Genomic DNA, 18,443 nt, shown 5'->3' with positions numbered 1-18,443 from the left:
TATTGATACAGTGGGACCTCTGCCGGTAACAGCCACGGGGTACAGAAACATTTTGACTGTGATCTGCCCAGCGACAAAGTTCCCTGAAGCAGTGCCGCTTAAGGAACTCAGCTCAGTTGAGATAGTCAATGCACTACTGTCCATATTTGCGCGAGTTGGTTTTCCTGCGGAAATCCAATCAGATCAGGGCACAGTGTTTACTAGCGCTTTGACGACAGCCTTTCTCGAAAGGTGCGGGGTAAAGCTGTTACACAGCTCAGTGCACCACCCCCAGTCGAATTCCGTTGAGAAGCTCCACTCCGTCATGAAGCGCGTGTTGAGAGCATTGTGTTTTGAACATCAAACTGACTGGGAGCTGTGTCTGCCTGGGGTGATGTTTGCATTACGGACCGCGCCGCATGCGGCTACGGGGTTTTCGCCAGCTGAGCTGGTGTACGGTCGCTCGCTGCGATCTCCGCTTCGCATGCTTCGAGAATCGTGGGAAGGCAGGGGCGACGACCCAGTCGTGGTGGAGTACGTGCTTAAGCTCCTCGAACGCTTAAGAAGGGCACAGGAGTTGTCAGGTGAAGCAATGGCAAAGGCCCAGCAGAGGGCCAAGGTTTATTATGATCGGACAGCCAGGGCCCGTCGTTTTGAGGTGGGCGATGAGGTCATGATATTGCGCACATCGCTAAAAAACAAACTCGACGTGCAGTGGGAGGGCCCAGCACGGATTGTTCAAAAACTGTCGGACGTCAACTACGTGGTCAGTCTGCCAGGAAAACGGAAAGCACAGCAAGTTTACCACTGTAATCTGCTCAAACCCTATAAGCAACGGGAAGCAGTAGTGTGTATGATGGTAAACGCTCCCGAAGAGCTTCCGGTCGAGCTTCCGGGACTAGGCTCAGTGACGAACAGGAGAGATACCGATCAAGTCATTAGTGACTTAATCGGTAAAGCATCGCTGTCGCCTGAGCAGAAAACCGAACTACACCAGCTCTTACAAGAGTTTCAAGGTCTGTTCTCTGAGAGGCCTGGTAGGACTTCTGTCCTTACTCATGACATAGAACTTACCTCCCCAGAGCCAGTACGATCCAAGGCGTACCGAGTGTCACCCCGCCAGAGCGATATTATGGAGGCTGAGGTAAAGAAAATGCTACAGCTCGGTGTTATTGAGGCGGGTGAGAGTGATTATACCTCCCCTTTGATTTTAGTTGAGGTACCGGGCAAGGAACCTAGTCCTTGCGTCGACTACCGCAGGCTTAATTCCATCACTAGGGATCAAATTTATCCGATCCCTAACATCGAGGAGCGCCTTGAGAGAGTGAGTAGCGCTCAGTTTATTTCCACCCTAGATCTTGTCAGGGGTTATTGGCAGGTTCCACTTACAGAAGAGGCTAGTAGGTATACGGCGTTCATTTCACCAATGGGAACATTCCGTCCTAAAGTGTTGAGCTTTGGTTTGAAGAACGCGCCATACTGCTTTTCAAGCCTCATGGATAAAGTGTTGCGGGGACAGCAAGAATTCGCTTTACCGTATCTAGACGACGTAGCGATATTCTCCGCATCCTGGCCTGAGCATATGGCCCACTTGCGGGCAGTGCTAACCCGCCTGCGCGATGCGGGCTTGACAGTCAAGGCTCCCAAGTGCCAGTTAGCACAGGCCGAGGTTGTCTACCTCGGTCACGTGATTGGACGGGGTCGTCGCCGCCCCTCTGAAATAAAGGTGGCCGCTGTGCGAGACTTCCCGCAACCGCGCACGAAGACCGATATTCGGTCGTTCTTAGGTGTCGCCGGCTACTATCAGAGGTACATCCCCAGGTACTCTGATATCGCGGCTCCCCTGACGGATGCTCTAAGAAAGACAGAGCCGCAAACAGTCGTCTGGGACGAGACAAAGGAAAGAGCTTTTAGCGCCCTAAAGAGCGCCCTAACAAGCCAGCCTGTGCTACGATCGCCCGACTACACAAATGGGTTCGTTGTTCAGTGCGATGCTAGTGAGCGAGGCATGGGCGTTGTACTGTGCCAACGGGAAAATGGAGAAGTAGAACACCCCGTCCTGTATGCTAGTCGTAAGCTGACGAGTCGTGAGCAGGCGTACAGCGCCACCGAGAAAGAGTGTGCGTGTATCGTGTGGGCCGTTCAGAAATTGTCATGCTACCTAGCCGGCTCGAGGTTTATCATTGAGACGGATCACTGCCCTCTCCAATGGCTGCAGACCATATCTCCCAAAAATGGCCGCCTCCTGCGCTGGAGCCTCGCTTTGCAACAATATTCCTTTGAGGTGCGTTACAAAAAGGGGAGTCTCAACGGTAACGCCGGTGGCTTAAGTCGAAGCCCCTAACGTGGGAATCAGCCTCAAAATTGTTTGTTACTGATGTTTTTCTTCCTGAGGCAGGATTTTTAACATATTGCTTTTGTGTAGTGTTTCAAAGTGATGATGTGCTTCCTAGTGCAATGTTCCGATTTGTGGACGCGTTCTGAGTGCTGCTAAACTACTGTAAGGAACTAGGCAGTAGTATAAAAGGGGAAAGAGCCTGGCAGGGCTTAGTGAGGGTTGTGCCGTGCTTGCTGACTGAGCGGTTGACTTTCGGCGTAGTTCTAACGCTTGCTGGGAACGAGAACAAAAATGTCAACTCTCCCGAAGTCACTTTGCAGTGTCCTGTGTGAACCTGAACGAGAGAACGAGGCCTTCTCTGTGCGCTGCGCTCAAGAAACGCCGAAGGACGACCGACTTCGGTTATGAGCATCATCAAGCGACATCCCTCCGGACAGCGGATGCAGTCCCCTGACCATCGGGATCTCCTTCCCCCGGCGGGGCGGTCTGTTACGTTTCGCCTACGGCGCGCGGTATAGCCGGCGCGGATGCAACGGACGCCGGGCCTTCGTTCAAAGCGGCGGACATTTTCGCCCGTTCGGAGCTCCCGCAAAGCCTCCCCGCCAAGCGCGTCCAGGCGTGTTTCAGTGCCACGTGTCTTCGTGTGTGCGTGTGTGTGTGTGTGCCCACGCTTGTCAAAGCGCGGCAGCCGGGGAGAGGAGCTCCCCAAGTGTGAAGCGAGGAGGTCTGATCGGCGCCGGGTTGGCGATGCGTCACTACACTCGTCTCAACATGTCTCTCAGCCTGTCCGGGCCCAGAGTCACGTGGTCTCACCCCGAGACGTTCCTCCTTGCCCTCAGCTGCGAGACTATAAAAGCAGCTGCCCCCCCGGACGCCGAGAGAGGCTCCGATTTCTTCTGTCGAGTTACGTGCTCTCCCGTCTCTCACTTCGGTCGACCTGACCGCCCGCTCTTTTGCGATGTTAGAATAAACCAGTTGTTCTGTTACCAGTCGACTCATGCTTTGCCGGGACCTTCGGATGCTTCCAGTGCCCCAGGCCGCCAGGCCAACGCTACCCTTGGGGCTTGCGACCCATTTGCAACAACGGGCGTCAGCACTGAGATTCCAACAGAAGTTTTAGGAATGTTATCGATGGTTCCATCCGCTATCTGTGACCGAACTTTGTGTAATCTGATCGCATGTGTGCGCGACGCGAGTGATGTAGAACTTTGTAGAAGGCCTGCTGGTCCCAGCGATTATTCTGGAACATTCGACGACTGATGTATAAGAGCCGATGCGCTTGACCCGCTGATCATATTTTCGACGATCGCCGACTGTGTTCGCCGCTGTCGCCGTTCTTTGAGTGTAGTCTGTTTTTGAGGCCACAAGTTCGCCCAATAAAACGCTAGTTTCGTCTTTCTCAGTTTGGCTGCTTTCTTCACAGTCACTACCACGTGACAGTATATTTCTTATTGCAAGCCCTGCAACAACCAGCACTTTTCACCAAACTTAGCGGACGCACTAGTGGACAAGGCCATAATATACACTGAAAGTACAAGATATTTGTGGTTTTGAGAGCCAAAATTGCCCACCACAAGGGATAATCTGATTGACCTCCAAGCCGTCGATGTTGAATGGGACACGGTTACCACCATTGAGCATATTTCCCTCGTCAACCTACGTCAGACGCACTTGATGACTAGCACTTGGTCTTTTGATGCTCAAGTGACGCATTTTGTTTGAGCCGACACTAACTAAACCGATAAGGAAACACCAGCAGACCATAAATCCCAGGTGGTTAATCTGCTGACGTTTCTGCGTTCACAAATTGTTTTTCTACGTAACGCGTTTGTCTCATCATCTAAAATTCTTGTCTGAAGTAACATTTTGTAATGACACCGCTCATTACGACGCTTCAATTTTGTAGTTATGCATCTGGGTCACAAGTTCTTTATCTGACCGGCTTCCGCGTTTGTGGTGTTCTGACACTGAACACAGGCTCCATATGTACTACAATGACGACTCGTGATGGAATGACGACAAACGGGATACAATTTGATCTAAATTTGATACGATGCAGTTTTGAAGATCAACAATCTTATTGCAATGCGTGCGGACTTCACTGCCAAAAAAATTCGTGAGCCATTCCACTCTGTGAAGAATGATCACCAGCGGAGCTGATCCGATCGGCGTTGAGCTTCGAAAGATGCACCGGCACATGCGGGCTCACGTAACCATTCGTCGTCGAGAAACGTGGAACCGCACCCTTTAGCAGAGCCTCTGTACACGCGTTTTTCTGGACCAAGGCTCGTTACCCTCTCTATCAGCGCCTTCTTAGACATGCCGCAGACTCGAAACCCTCCAACGTGCTCGCCGGGAAAGCACCACGTCAGCACATCCACCGTCTTCTGCTGTCGCTCTTCCGACTGTAGGCCGTAGGCAATCCAGAGGCCATCACATAGCGGCATCTTCATCTCAAGTTGCGGTCGAGAACGTCTCTTTGTAACCTTGCGTAAGCGCCGTCAAATCTCGCCACTGTTCCCTTGTGTCGTCAACATCTCTTTGCGGCATTCTCGGCGTCACGATATGCGTCGCCGGCTCTAGTCCGTCTAGAAACGTCGACGGTCTAGAAACGCTAGAGGAGAGATGCTTGTAGAATTCGCAGAAAGGAATAAGCTGAGAATAACGAACACCTTTTTCAGGAAACGTAGCAACAAAAATGGACATGCAAAAACCCTAATGGCGAAACAATAAATGAGGTTTATTTCATTCTTTCTGCCGATCCCAGCATAGTGCACGATGTAGAAGTGATAGGTAGGGTAAAGTGTAGTGATCATAGGTTAGTAGAGTGTTTTAGTTGAGCGTCATTACGCTACACTCCGCTCCGAGCTGCCCCGCTAAGCCACAGCTGAGCGGCGGGCGATTTTCCCCTTTTAGTTATACGTTTAGCGTAGCGGAGCGGGCCTTCCGTAGTTGCAGTGCCCCCTGGCCGAATTCAGGGTAATGAAACAAAATGAAAACACCCATTGATCGCTCTTATATAGTAGAACGTATATATGTGTATATATAACTTATTTCTCCATGAAGTATCTAGACGTGCGCTTGTAATGCGTTACCGGTCCATTTTATCCAATGGAAAATAAAGCACCGTCTTGGGGAACGCCACGTGATAGCCAGCGCGCTTGCTTTCTGCATCCAATCCAATCCTTTCTGAAGCCGACGCTAGCCAAAGCGCTGCGCAGCACACTCCGCTCACGCAGTTTCTATGCGGACCGTGTTCCTCGCTCCGCTAGCCCGCTTACGGCTAAGCGGACGGCGCATGCGCATTCACGCTTCCACTCCGCTTAGCTGCTTAGTGGAGCGTAAACACGCTCAACTAAAGCACTCTAGTGAGGGCCAGGATTCAGCTCAATTTGAACAGAGAAAGAGTAAAATTCGTCAAGAAAGAACAGCTCAACTTAGAGGCAGTAAGGGTAAAAGCAGACAAATTTAGGCTGTTACTTGCAAACGAATATGCAGCCTTAGAACAGAGAGATGATGATGATGACATAGAGGGAATGAATGAAACCGTAACGAGGCTGGTTTAAGAGGCAGCATTTGAAATGGGAGGCAAGGCACCAAGGTAACCAGTAGGCATGTTTTCCCAAGCAACAAAGGACCCAGTAAAGAAACGACAAAGAATGAAAGTGTCCAACTCGAGATACGACAGAATTCGCGGAACTGTCAAAACTGATAAACAAAACGAAAATAAGCGAGATTAGAAATTATAACGCGAGAAAGACTGAAGAAGCCGTAAGAAATGGACGCAGCCTGAAATCAGTGAGAATGAAACTTGGCATAGGACAAATCAAGATGTAGGCACTGAAAGGTAAGCAGGGTAATATCATCAGCAATCTCGAATGTATAATAAAAGCAGCAGAATAATTCTATACTGACCCGTACAGTACCCAGAGGACTCAGGATAACTCCATTAGAAACCGTAATGAACAGGATACAGAAACTCCTCCTATAACTAGTGATGAGGTCAGAAGGGCCTTGCAAGACATGAAACGAGGATGAGCAGCAGGAGAGGATGGAATAACAGTCGATTGAATCAAAGATGAGGAGGGCTAATACTAGGAAAACTGGCGGCTCTCTATACGAAGTGTCTATCGACTGCGAGGGTCCCATAAAACTGGAAGAATGCAAACATTATACTATTCCGCAGAAAGGGCGACGTTAAAGAACTGAAAAATTATAGGCCCATTAGCTTACTCCCAGTGCTATATAAAAAAATTTACCAAAATACCTTCCAATAGAATAAGAGCAACACTGGACTTTAGTCAATTTAACAGGGATAAGCGGGCTAGTTGGTGGTCGTTATTGGAATGCATCATGTAGCCGCACAAAAACAAGGGACAAAGAAGGAACACACAGGACAGGCGCGGATCCGCGCCTGTCCTAGCCGTTTATTTACAATGTTGCGTCACAATTTTAAATACTGCATGTGAAGTCTCTTACCCCGCATGTTGTACGTTAAGTACCGCTGGCACATAACCCAGCTCCCGACAACTGTTTGATTTCCTTCATTCCATCGCGTAAAGAAGTTTTTCAACTTCGTCCCATAACCTCCAGGTAAAGTATTGCAGGTGAGACTCGTGCGTCTCGTGCAGTGCGTACGCCCTCTTTAATGACAGCCAACGCAACCCACGTGCCACGTTCCTTAACGAACGCTGCAAGCTTCGTCTACTGGTGGTTCGCGGTGCATACGCCAGAAGTTTTGTTACGCCTCAAAAACTCTGCATTGCGCACGCATATTCTGAATGTGGTGTTGCTATCAGGTCAGTAGAATGTATTGGTACAATTTTGTCAGTGCTGACGCCTACTCCTCTTCCTTCATTTATTTCATTTTTTCACTGATAACAACGCTTTCAGAGGGCATGTTTAGGATACGTACTATGTGTTGAAACAACCACGTGCAAGCTGCCATGCCTAGGCAGCCACTCTAAATCGAAACGGACCGCTATGTACTGAACTGTTGCGGCATTCGTGCTGCTCCTGCGTGCTAGAAATTTACCCAACGAAAGCGACCACTGCACTCACATCCATGCCGACAATATGTTATGAGACAAAACAAGAGCGGGTTTCAGTGTTTTTCACGGAGATATTCCTCGAACGGATTTTACACTGAAGTACCCGGCTTGCAGGCTTAATCGGTCTTCGTGAATCTATAGGCCGCGAATTCATAGCTTTGCATTTTCCGTTGCTATTTAGTGTGAGCGCTTTTCGAGCTTCGTCAAAGGTCAGAGCTATACGCTCCGCCTGCGTTATGAATGGGATCAGCCGACCGTGAACGGTGGATGATACGAGTGGCATAGAATTGAGCAGAATGCGTCGCTACAGAATCGCGACACTGGAAGCTAAATTCCAGCTACAACTATTTCTTCTATGGTAATATTCTTATCGTACGACAATCACATTCTTGTTTTGTTTCGATAATCGACGTTATTGTAATACATCACATCTTAGTTGCTGAAGTAAACTGTTTGGGTAAGGCACTCACAGCATGGTTATATGTAGTAAACACCTAGCTGGATTGCGTCTTCACTATCACAAGTGATTTCTACTCCACCGTTGACTTGGCTTCAAATAAATGATTTATATTTATATTTATATTTATAATACACGGGGGAAAATACCGTTAATCTGAAATAATGTAAAAACAACCTTTTATTGCCAGGTATTTGTGCATGAGTTACGTACGTTTCAGTGGTGTATTAAGCACAGCGGCTCAAGTAACCTGCTTGGTGATATGTCTCCAAGCCAGTCCCAAATCACTGCATTATTACATGGCCGCTTCCAGTGACTGCTGCTTACCACACGTTCCTTTCACCAGGCGTCTTCGACTGAGATGACGGAAAAGAGGAACTCGGAATACACCGCAGTAGAGACGTCGGAGTCACCGGGCATCGAATTCCGGGACCTAGAGCAAACGTTGGCATCCATGCAACCTTACGACGTGACTGACTTTATTCCGGTAATGTACGGTCACGTTCACGCAGATGCGCTAAGGAGCCGTTTCAAACTTAGCGCTGGCCTCAAATTCAACTCATACTTCGTTCGTATCTGAACAGCTTCTGCTAACGAATACCGCATTTCAGTCAGGTCCACTCAACAAGCTGCGAGGAGAAGGGTGCCCCGAAGTCTTATTTAGTGATTAGCATACTGTAGGCGTAACGCTCCAGGCAGGAAACCCACAGACCGGATACCAGTCCGTTTTGTGGGTGGAGAAACTGCGCAGCTTACTACCAGAACGTGTGACTGGAGTTTTACAGGCAGGCCGTACGTGTCTTGCGGTGTAGGTTCCCTGTTTCACCAGAGTAAATGTCTGACGTTTCTGAAGACTACCTCACTCATAGCCGCTGCATTCATCGTCCCACTGTCGGTATTAGTCAAACGCACTACACGTTCCATAGAAACGCAAATGATCAGCACTGCGCAGGCACCATTTGTAGTTTCACTCATAACGACGCTCACCGTTTCCGCGGCAACGTTTACGGTTACACGAAATGACGCCTACCAAAATGCACGCGTGCTTACATACGCCACAAGTACACATGCAAGTTGAGAAGGAAAGTTTCCATATTAAAGGTGTCTCTTGTAAAAGAAAGGATAGCACTGAAGTAGCGTTTATCTCGAAGTCTTATCGCGCAAAACACATCATCGTTCTGCACTTTTGATGGAGTGGTGCAGGCACTACAGGACAAGTCGATGACGCCTAAAAATTTACCCTGGCTAAACAACCAAGCCCAGTGGGGCAAACAGTCGCAGCTGTTGTAGTTCTCAAATGATCCAGACATTCATTTAATTATATACGAATACTGGATTGCTCACCACGCCACCACACCAATTAGAAGTGTCTCTACGCCAGCTAATCGTCTTATCTCGCAGCATTAATGAAACTTCCCTTGAGGCAGTCAATATTTACATGATATTCAGATGTGCTCGTCTTAAGTGAAGTCTTAAAATAATCGGCGTGATTCCCTATATAATGCCACATTCCTATATAATACACAGTCATCTTCGCTGCAACTTCTTTATCGCGACCTCTTTCAACTCTACATGGTGAATAAGATATAAGTAAAGGATTTCGCGTTGGCATAGTAAACTTGGGCACATTTCTGATAATCTGGACTATTTATTTATTTATTTATTTATTTATTTATTATGCTTTACACCTGAAAGCAGCGCAAGGAAAATGGAAGGCTCTCATATATATATAGCACCTCAGGTTGTTGTTCTTTTGTTTTTTTTAATATCCCCGTTAACTTATTTGCACATCAGACTGCCCGCCAAATTTTGCTGTCGCGGTCAGGAATCAAACCGTCAGCCTCACGTCCGGCAGCAAAATGCCATAAACTTAACATGGCTGCAGTTTCTTTGCTTTTTACTTGTTTCATTTTTGATGAGAGGCGTATTCTTTACAAAGAATAAACAGCTTGAACTTTCAGCATCATTTCTTTATTAGGATTCTATACGTATATGCTAGATCTTGAGCTGTAACCTACACGTGAGCAGCAACTACATCCACAGCGAATATTATATTGCTGTAGTATTCGTTAAATTGGCAAATGGGTGGTATATTTAGGTTCGGCTGGCTGAAGGCACACTTTTGAGCTGTCCGAAAATTACTAGGTTTCAGTATAGCCAACATGCAGTAGTACAAGATGTGACTCTACCTACACTGGTGACTGGTCTCGAACCAAAACCAAACAACACAAGTTACATTTCTGCCTTCATTACATAATGTTTATTAAACGCTTCTCTTACCAGGCGTCCTCAGCCGAGATGACAGGACAGACGCCTTCGCATTACAGCGTAGCAGAGGCATCGCATTCGGCAAGCACTGAAGCGAGCCCCGAGGAAACGACATCGTCAGTCGAAGCGTATAACGCAACTGACCTTATCCCGGTAAGAAGCTACTTTTGCGGCACCGCAAAACTCGCCTGCGGCACCGCACGATACAACTTTGTTTATTATACCAGCCAGCGAAAATGTCCTCGCATTCCTGCACGCGTTGTGTTTGTTGGCGCGCTGTAAGCACGTTTCATCGACATCTGCATTCTTATCCCACTCCATGTGAAGGTAAGGAAAAATAGTGCCAATCCCCTTACACTTATAGCCTGAACTCGGCTGGAATCAATTGCTACTGCAGATTACCGCTGCACTAAATGAATAATGTCGCAGGCGTCGCAGAAATTTCGTTATGATCGCCGCCACAGGGACGCCTCTTACTCACTCGCTTCCCTAGTGCCGGTCCAGTCACTATCTCCGGTGAGTTGCGTCTCTCAGAGAAGCTCCTACCACGCTACAACGGTCCCTGGCGCGATATATAAATATATATATCTGGGCTTTCTGAAACCAACACGGCGCAATAATCAACCTGAAGTCGAAATCGATAACGCTGTCGGAAGACCAAGCGATACCGCCGGAGAGGTCTCGTAGTCACCATACCTTGAGTGTGCTCGAAAGTCAAGTCAGAATCCCGCCTCGCTCCAGCATTATCTTTTCCGTCGGCACCAAAACACCTGCCAACGTAGAAGGCGTCATCGAGGGTGACCAACATCTACTGCTCGACCGCGATATTTGCGTCGCAAGAGGGATCGCTCACCTCCACGGAGGGAAAACGGAAGTGTTGCTAACCAACTTCAGCCAAGAGTTCAAGCACATCAGCAAGGGCACGACAATCGCGTACATCGAGGAAATTCTGGAAACGAGCAATGTCTTTGTCCTCTCAGATTCTGCCGCATCTACCCCGCCGACCATAGTCCCCAAACCAGACTTCGACGTAAATCCAAGTCTCCCCATGAGCAAGCAGCAACAGCTCAGAAGTCTTCTCCGACGATACAAGGACTGCTTTTCGAAGTCATCGAGCATTCGTCAAACACCAGTTGCAAAGCACCGCATAATAACCGAAGAGGGCGTTCAACCACTCCGCCAGAGCCCTTACCAAGTTTCGACGCGAGAACCTGAAGCTATTAGGCAACAAGTTGACGAAATGTTCCGCGACGACATCATCCAGCCGTCGAAAAGCCCGTGCGGGCATCTCCTGTTGTCCTGGTGAAGAAAAAGGACGGAACCCTACGTTTCTGCGTCGATTATCGTCGACTGAACAAGATCACGAAGAAAGACGGATACCCCCTTCCATGGATACACGACGCATTGGATCGGCTCTCCAACGCTAAATACTTCTCGTCGATGGACCTCAAGTCTGGCTACTAGCAAATAGAAGTCGACGAGAGAGATCGCGAAAAGACTGCCTTCATCACGCCAGACGGCCTTTACAAGTTCAAGGTCATGCCATTCGTACTGTGCTCGGCGCCTGAAACGTTCCAGCACGTCATGGACACGGTGTTAGCAGGATTGAAGTGGTAGACATGTCTTGTTTACGTGGATGACGTCGTCGTCTTCACCAGAAATTAGGACGATCACCTTAGGCGGCTTGCGACACTACTAGAGGCCATCAAGTCATCAGGGCTCACTCTGAAGCCAGAAAAGTGCTGCTTCGCTTACGATTAGCTTCTGTTCCTAGGCCATGTCATCAGCAAGTCTGGACTCCGCCCCGACCCGCAGAAGACAGCTGCCATCGCAAAGTTCCCGCAACCCATCGACAAGAAGGCAGTTCGTAGATTTCTTGGCGTGTGTGCCTACTAGAGGCGATTTGTCAAGGACTTTTCACGCATCGCTGAGCCGCTGACACAGCTAACCAAATGTGACGTCGAGTTCAAGTGGGAAGCGCCGCAGGCCGACGCATTTCAAGAACTCAAACGACGCATCCAGTCGCCGCCCGTACTTGCGCACTTCGACGAGCACGCCGATACTGAATTCCACACTGACGCCAGTAGCCTAGGCCTCGGTGCCGTCCTAGTCCAGAGAAAAGATGGACATGAACACGTGATAGCTTACGCTAGCCGGTCGCTGTCAAAAGCGGAAGGAAATTATTCTACAACCGAAAAGGAATGCCTCGCCATCGTTTGGGCTACAGCAACATTCCGCCCTTACCTATATGGGCGGCCATTCAAAGTCGTCAGCGACCATCACGCGTTGTGTTGGCTAGCTAACTTAAAGGACCCTTCAGGACGGCTGGCGAGGTGGAGCCTCAGACTGCAAGAATACGGCGTCAAGGTAATCTACAAGTCTGGACGAAAACACTCAGACGCCGACTGCCTATCATGCGCCCCCATTGATCCCCCGCCGGAAGACGACGAGGATGACGACGCCTTCCTTGGAATAATAGGCGCCAATAATAACAGCAATGAGCAGATCCGGAGCTAAAAGGCCCCGTCGAGTATTTGGAAGGGAACACCGACGTTTTCCCTAGGGCATTTAAGCGCGGGTTGTCTTCGTTCACGCTACAAAACAACCTGCTCGTGAAGAAGAACTTCTCACAAGTCCGCGCCAGCTACCTCCTTGTTGTACCGTCAGCGCTGCGTCCTGAAGTACTGCACACCCTACACGACGATCCAACCGCTGAGCACCTGGGATTCTCCCGTACGCTGTCGAGGATACATGAAAGGTATTACTGGCCGCGTCTGACCGCCGACGTCGCCCATTGCGTCAAGACATGCCGAGACTGTCAACGGCGCAAGACACCACCGACAAGGCCAGCAGGATTATTACAGCCGATCGAACCTCCTCGCCGACCATTCCAGCAGATTGGGATGGATTTGTTGGGGCCGTTTCCGATGTCAACATCCGGGAATAAGTGGATCGTCGTGGCGACGGACTACCTCACCCGCTTCGCTGAAACTAAAGCTCTACCAAAAGGCAGCGCAGCCGAAGTGGCGAAATTTTTCGTCGAGAACATCCTGCTGTAGCATGGTGCCCCAGAAGTCCTCATCACCGACAGAGCTCACCCAAGCCATTCTGCAATACAGCCAGACAAGCCACAGGAGGACAACTGCATACCACCCGCAGACGAATGGTCTCACGGAGCGCCTGAACAAGACCCTCGCCGACATGCTAGCAATGTACGTCGACGTCGAGCACAACATGTGGGACGCGGTCCTGCCGTATGTAACCTTCGCTTACAACACGGCGGTCCAAGAAACAACACAGATCACGCCGTTCAAGTTGGTTTACGGCAGGAACCCGACGACGACGCTCGACGCCATGCTGCCGCATGTCACTGACGAAGAGAATGTTGACGTCGCTACCTATCTCCAGCGCGCCGAGGAAGCCCAACAGCTCGCCCGCCTAAGGACCAGGAACCAGCAGCCTACCGACAGCCGACACTACAACCTCCGACGACGCTACGTCGAGTACCAGCCCGGTGACCGTGTTTGGGTTTGGACCCCGATACGCCGACGAGGACTCAGTGAGAAACTATTACGACGCTATTTCGGACCCTACAAGGTCATCCGACATATTGGCGCACTAGACTATGAGGTCGTGCCAGACGGCATTCCGCATACACAGCGGCGCCGCGCACGATCTGCAGGGGTCCACGTGGTGCGTCTTAAGCCATTTTACGCACGCTGACGAACTTCCTTACTTTGTTGTTTCTTTGCTACGGGTGTTTCTGTTTATTACTTTCGTTTGTTTGCAGCATCGGGTCGATGCTCTTTAAGAGGGGGGTATTGACACGTGTACATGTCTATCTATCTCGGGTGACCACGTTTCACCGCTTAACAAATGTTATCACGCAGCACAGGACGCACCTGCATGTACAATAAGTTTCTGGAATGCTATCGATGGTTCCATATGCTGTCTGTGACCGAACCTTGTGTAATCTGATTGCATGTGTGTGCGACGCGAATGATGTAGAACTTTGTAGAAGACACGCGCGTCCCAGCGATTATTCTGGAACATTCGACGACTGATGTATAAAAGCCGACGCGCTTGACCCGCTCATCAGGTTTTTGATGATCGCCGACTGTGTTCGCCGCTGTCGCCGTTCTTTGAGTGTAGCCTGTTTTTGAGGGCACAAGGTCGCCCAATAAAAGGCTAGTTTCGTCTTTCTCAGTTTTGGCTGCTTTCTTCACAGTCACTACCACGTGACAGTATATTTCTTATTGCAAGCCCTGCCCCAACCAGCACTTTTTACCAAACTGAGCGGACGCACTAATGGACAAGGCCATAAGATACACTGAAAGTACAAGATATTTGTGGCTTTGAGAGCCAAGATGGCCCACCACAAGGGATAATCTGATTGACCTCCAAGCCGTCGATGTTGAATGGGACACGGTTACCACCATTTAGCATATTTCCCTCGACAACCTACGTCAGACGCACGTGATGACTAGCACTTGATCTGTTGATGCTCAAGTGACGCATTTTATTTGAGCCGACGCTAACTAAACCGATAAGGAAACACCAGCAGACCATAAAGCCCAGGTGGTTAATCTGCTGACGTTTCTGCGTTCACAAAATGTTTTTCTACGTAACGCATTTGTTTCATCATCTAAAATTCTTGTCTAAAGTAGCATGTTGTAATGACACCGCTCATTACGACGCTTCAATTTTGTAGTTCTTCAACTGACCGGCTTACGCGTTTGTGGTGTTCTGACACTGAACATAGGCTCCATATCTACTACAATGACGAATTGTGATGGAATGACGATAAACGGGATTCAATTTGATCTAAATTTGATACGATGTCGTTTTGAAGTTCCACAATCTTATTGCAATGCGTGCGGACTACACTGCCAAAAAAAATCATGAGCCATTCCACTCTGTGAAGGTGGATCACCAGCGGAGCTGATCCGATCGGCGTTGAGCTTCCAAAGATGCACCGGCACATGCGGACTCACGTAACCGTTCGTCGTCGAGAAACGTGGAACCGCACCCTTTAGCAGAGCCTCTGTACACGCGTTTTTCTGGACCAAGGCTCGTTAGCCTCTCTATCGGCGCCTCCTTAGGCGTGCCGCAGACTCGAAACCCTCCAACGTGCTCGCCGGGAAAGCACCACGTCAGCACATCCACCGTCTTCTGCTGTCGCTCTTCCGACTGTAGGCCGTAGGCAATCCAGATGCCATCAAATAGCGGCATCTTCATCTCATGTAGCGGTCGAGAACGTCTCTTTGTAACCTTGCGTAAGCGCCGTCAAATCTCGCCACTGTTCCCTCGTGTCGTCAACGTCTCTTTGTGGCATTCTCGGCGTCACGATATGCGTCGCCGGCTCTTGTCCGTCTAGAAACGGCGACGGTCTAGAAACGCTAGAGGAGAGATGCTTGTAGAATTAGCAGAAAGGAATAAGCTGAGAATAACGAGCACCTTTTTCAGGAAACGTACCAACAGAAAATGAACCTGCAAAAACCCTAATGGCGAAACAAGAAATGAGATTGATTTCATTCTTTCTGCCGATCCCAGCATAGTGCAGGATGTAGAAATGATAAGTAGGGTAAAGTGTAGTGATCATAGGTTAGTAGAGTGTTTTAGTTGAGCGTCATTACGGTAAGCTCCGCTCCGAGCTTCCCCGCTAAGCCACAGCTGAGCAGCGGGCGATTTTCCCCTTTTAGTTATACGTTTAGCGTAGCGGAGCGGACATTTCGCAGTTGCAGTGCCCCCTGGCCAAATTCAGGCTAATGAAACAAAATGAAAAGACCTATTGATCACTCTTATACAGTAGAACGTATATATGTATATATATATAACTTATTTCTCCATGAAGTATCTAGACGTGCGCTTGTAATGCATTACCGGTCTATTTTATCCAATAGAAATTAAAGCACCGTCTTGGGGAACGCCACGTGATAGCCAGCGCGCTTCATTTCTGCATCCAATCCAATCCTTTCTGAAGCCGACGCTAGCCAAAGCGCTGCGCAGCACACTCCGCTCACGCAGTTTCTAAGCGGACCGTCTTCCTCGCTCCGCTAGCCCGCTTACGGCTAAGCGGACGGCGCATGCGCATTCGCGCTTCCACTCCGCTTAGCTGCTTAGCGGAGCGTAAACACGCTCAACTAAACCACTCTAGTTAGGGCCAGGATTCAGCTCAATTTGGACAGAGAAAGAGTAAAATTGGTGAAGAAAGAACAGGTCAACTTAGAGTCAGTAAGGGTAAAAGCAGACAAATTTAGGCTGTTACTTGCAAACGAATATGCAGCCTTAGAACAGAGAGATGATGATGATGACATAGAGGGATTGAATGAAACCGTAACGAGCTGGTTTAAGAGGCAGCAATTGAAATGGGAGGCAAGGCACCAAGGTAACCAGTAGGCAAGTTTTCCCAAGTAACAAAGGACCCAGTAAAGAAACGACAAAGAATGAAAGTGTCCAACTCGAGATACGACAGAATTCGCGGAACAGACAAAACTGATAAACAAAGCGAAAATAAGCGATATTAGAAATTATAACGGGAGAAAGACGGAAGAAGCCGTAAGAAATGGACGCAGCCTGAAATCAGTCAGAATAAAACTTGGCATAGGACAAATCAAGATGTATGCACTGAAAGGTAAGCAGGGAAATATCATCAGCAATCTCGAATGTATAATAAAAGCGGCAGAATAATTCTATACTGACACGTACAGTACCCAGAGGACTCAGGATAACTCCATTAGAAACTGTAATGAACAGGATACAGAAACTCCTCCTATAACTAGCGATGAGGTCAGAAGGGCCATTGCAAGACATGAAACGAGGAAGAGCAGCAGGAGAGGATGGAATAACAGTCGATTGAATCAAAGATGAGGAGACCTAATGCTATGAAAACTGGCGGCTCTCTATACGAAGTGTCTATCGACTGCGAGGGTCCCATAAAACTGGAAGAATGCAAACATTATACTATTCCGCAGAAAGGGCGACGTTAAAGAACTGAAAAATTATAGGCCCATTAGCTTACTCCCAGTGCTATATAAAAAAATTTACCAAAATACCTTCCAATAGAATAAGAGCAACACTGGACTTTAGTCAATTTAACAGGGATAAGCGGGCTAGTTGGTGGTCGTTATTGGAATGCATCATGTAGCCGCACAAAAACAAGGGACAAAAAGGAACACACAGGACAGGCGCGGATCCGCGCCTGTCCTGGCCGTTTATTTACAATGTTGCGGCACAATTTTAAGTACTGCGTGTGAAGTCTCTTACCCCGCATGTTGTACGTTAAGTACCGCTGGCACATAACTCAGCTCCCGACTACTGTTGGATTTCCTTCATTCCATCGCGTAAAGAAGTTTTCCAACTTCGTCCCATAACCTCCAGTTAAAGTATTGCAGGTGAGACTCGCGCGTCTGTTGCAGTGCGTACGCCCTCTTTAATGGCAGCCAACGCAACCCACGTGCCACGTTCCTTCACGAACGCTGCACGCTTCGTCTACTGTTGGTACGCGGTGCATACGCCAGATGTTTTGTTACGCGTCAAAAACTCTGCATTGCGCACGCATATTCTGAATGTGGTGTTGCTATCAGGTCAGTACCGACCTCTAATTGGTACAATTTTGTCAGCGCTGACGCTGCCTCCTCTTCCTTCATTTATTTCATTTTTTCACTGATAACAACGCTTTCAGAGGGTATGTTTAGGATACATACTATGTGTTGAAACAACCACGTGCAAGCTGCCTTGCCTAGGGAGCCACTCTAAATCGAAACGGACGCTATGTACTGAACTGTTGCGGCATTCGTGCTGCTCCTGCGTGCTAGAAATTTATCCAACGAAAGCGACCACTGCGTTCACATCCATGCCGTCAATATGTGATGAGACAAAAGAAGAGCGGGTTTCAGTGTTTTTCACGGAGATATTCCTCGAACGGATTTTACACTGAAGTACCCGGCTTGCAGGCTTAATCGGTCTTCGTGAATCTATAGGCCGCGAATTCATAGCTTTGCATTTTCCTTTGCTATTTAGTGTGAGCGCTTTTCGAGCTTCGTCAAAGGTCAGAGCTATACGCTCCGCCTGCGTTATGAATGGGATCAGCCGACCATGAACGGTGGATGATACGAGTGGCATAGAATTGTTCAGAATGCGTCGCTACAGAATCGCGACACTGGAAGCTAAATTCCAGCTAGAACTATTGCTTCTATGGTAATATTCTTATCGTACGACAATCACATTCTTGTTTTGTTTCGATAATCGACGTTATTGTAATACATCACATCTTAGTTGCTGAAGTAAACTGTTTGGGTAAGGCACTCACAGCATGGTTACATGTTGTAAGCACCTAGCTAGATTGCGT

The 18,443-nt window shown here is 48.6% G+C and overlaps 1 protein-coding gene across 1 annotated transcript in view; it reads left to right on the top strand.

Annotated features, from left to right (window-relative positions):
- LOC129387488 (uncharacterized) overlaps positions 1-18,443 on the top strand; it is a 76,340-nt gene that overhangs the window by 44,784 nt on the left and 13,113 nt on the right. Inside the window, exons 11-12 of the mRNA XM_072286191.1 lie at positions 8,172-8,312; positions 10,109-10,246. Of these exons, the coding sequence (XP_072142292.1) occupies positions 8,172-8,312; positions 10,109-10,246 (279 nt within the window). The remainder of the gene's footprint in view (positions 1-8,171; positions 8,313-10,108; positions 10,247-18,443) is intronic.

The sequence above is a fragment of the Dermacentor andersoni genome, chromosome 2, assembly GCF_023375885.2.
Source record: "Dermacentor andersoni chromosome 2, qqDerAnde1_hic_scaffold, whole genome shotgun sequence".
NCBI classification, from domain to species: Eukaryota; Metazoa; Arthropoda; class Arachnida; order Ixodida; family Ixodidae; genus Dermacentor; species Dermacentor andersoni.
The sequence above is the reverse complement of the archived record's forward strand: the minus strand, read 5'-3'. Positions and strand labels throughout refer to the sequence as shown.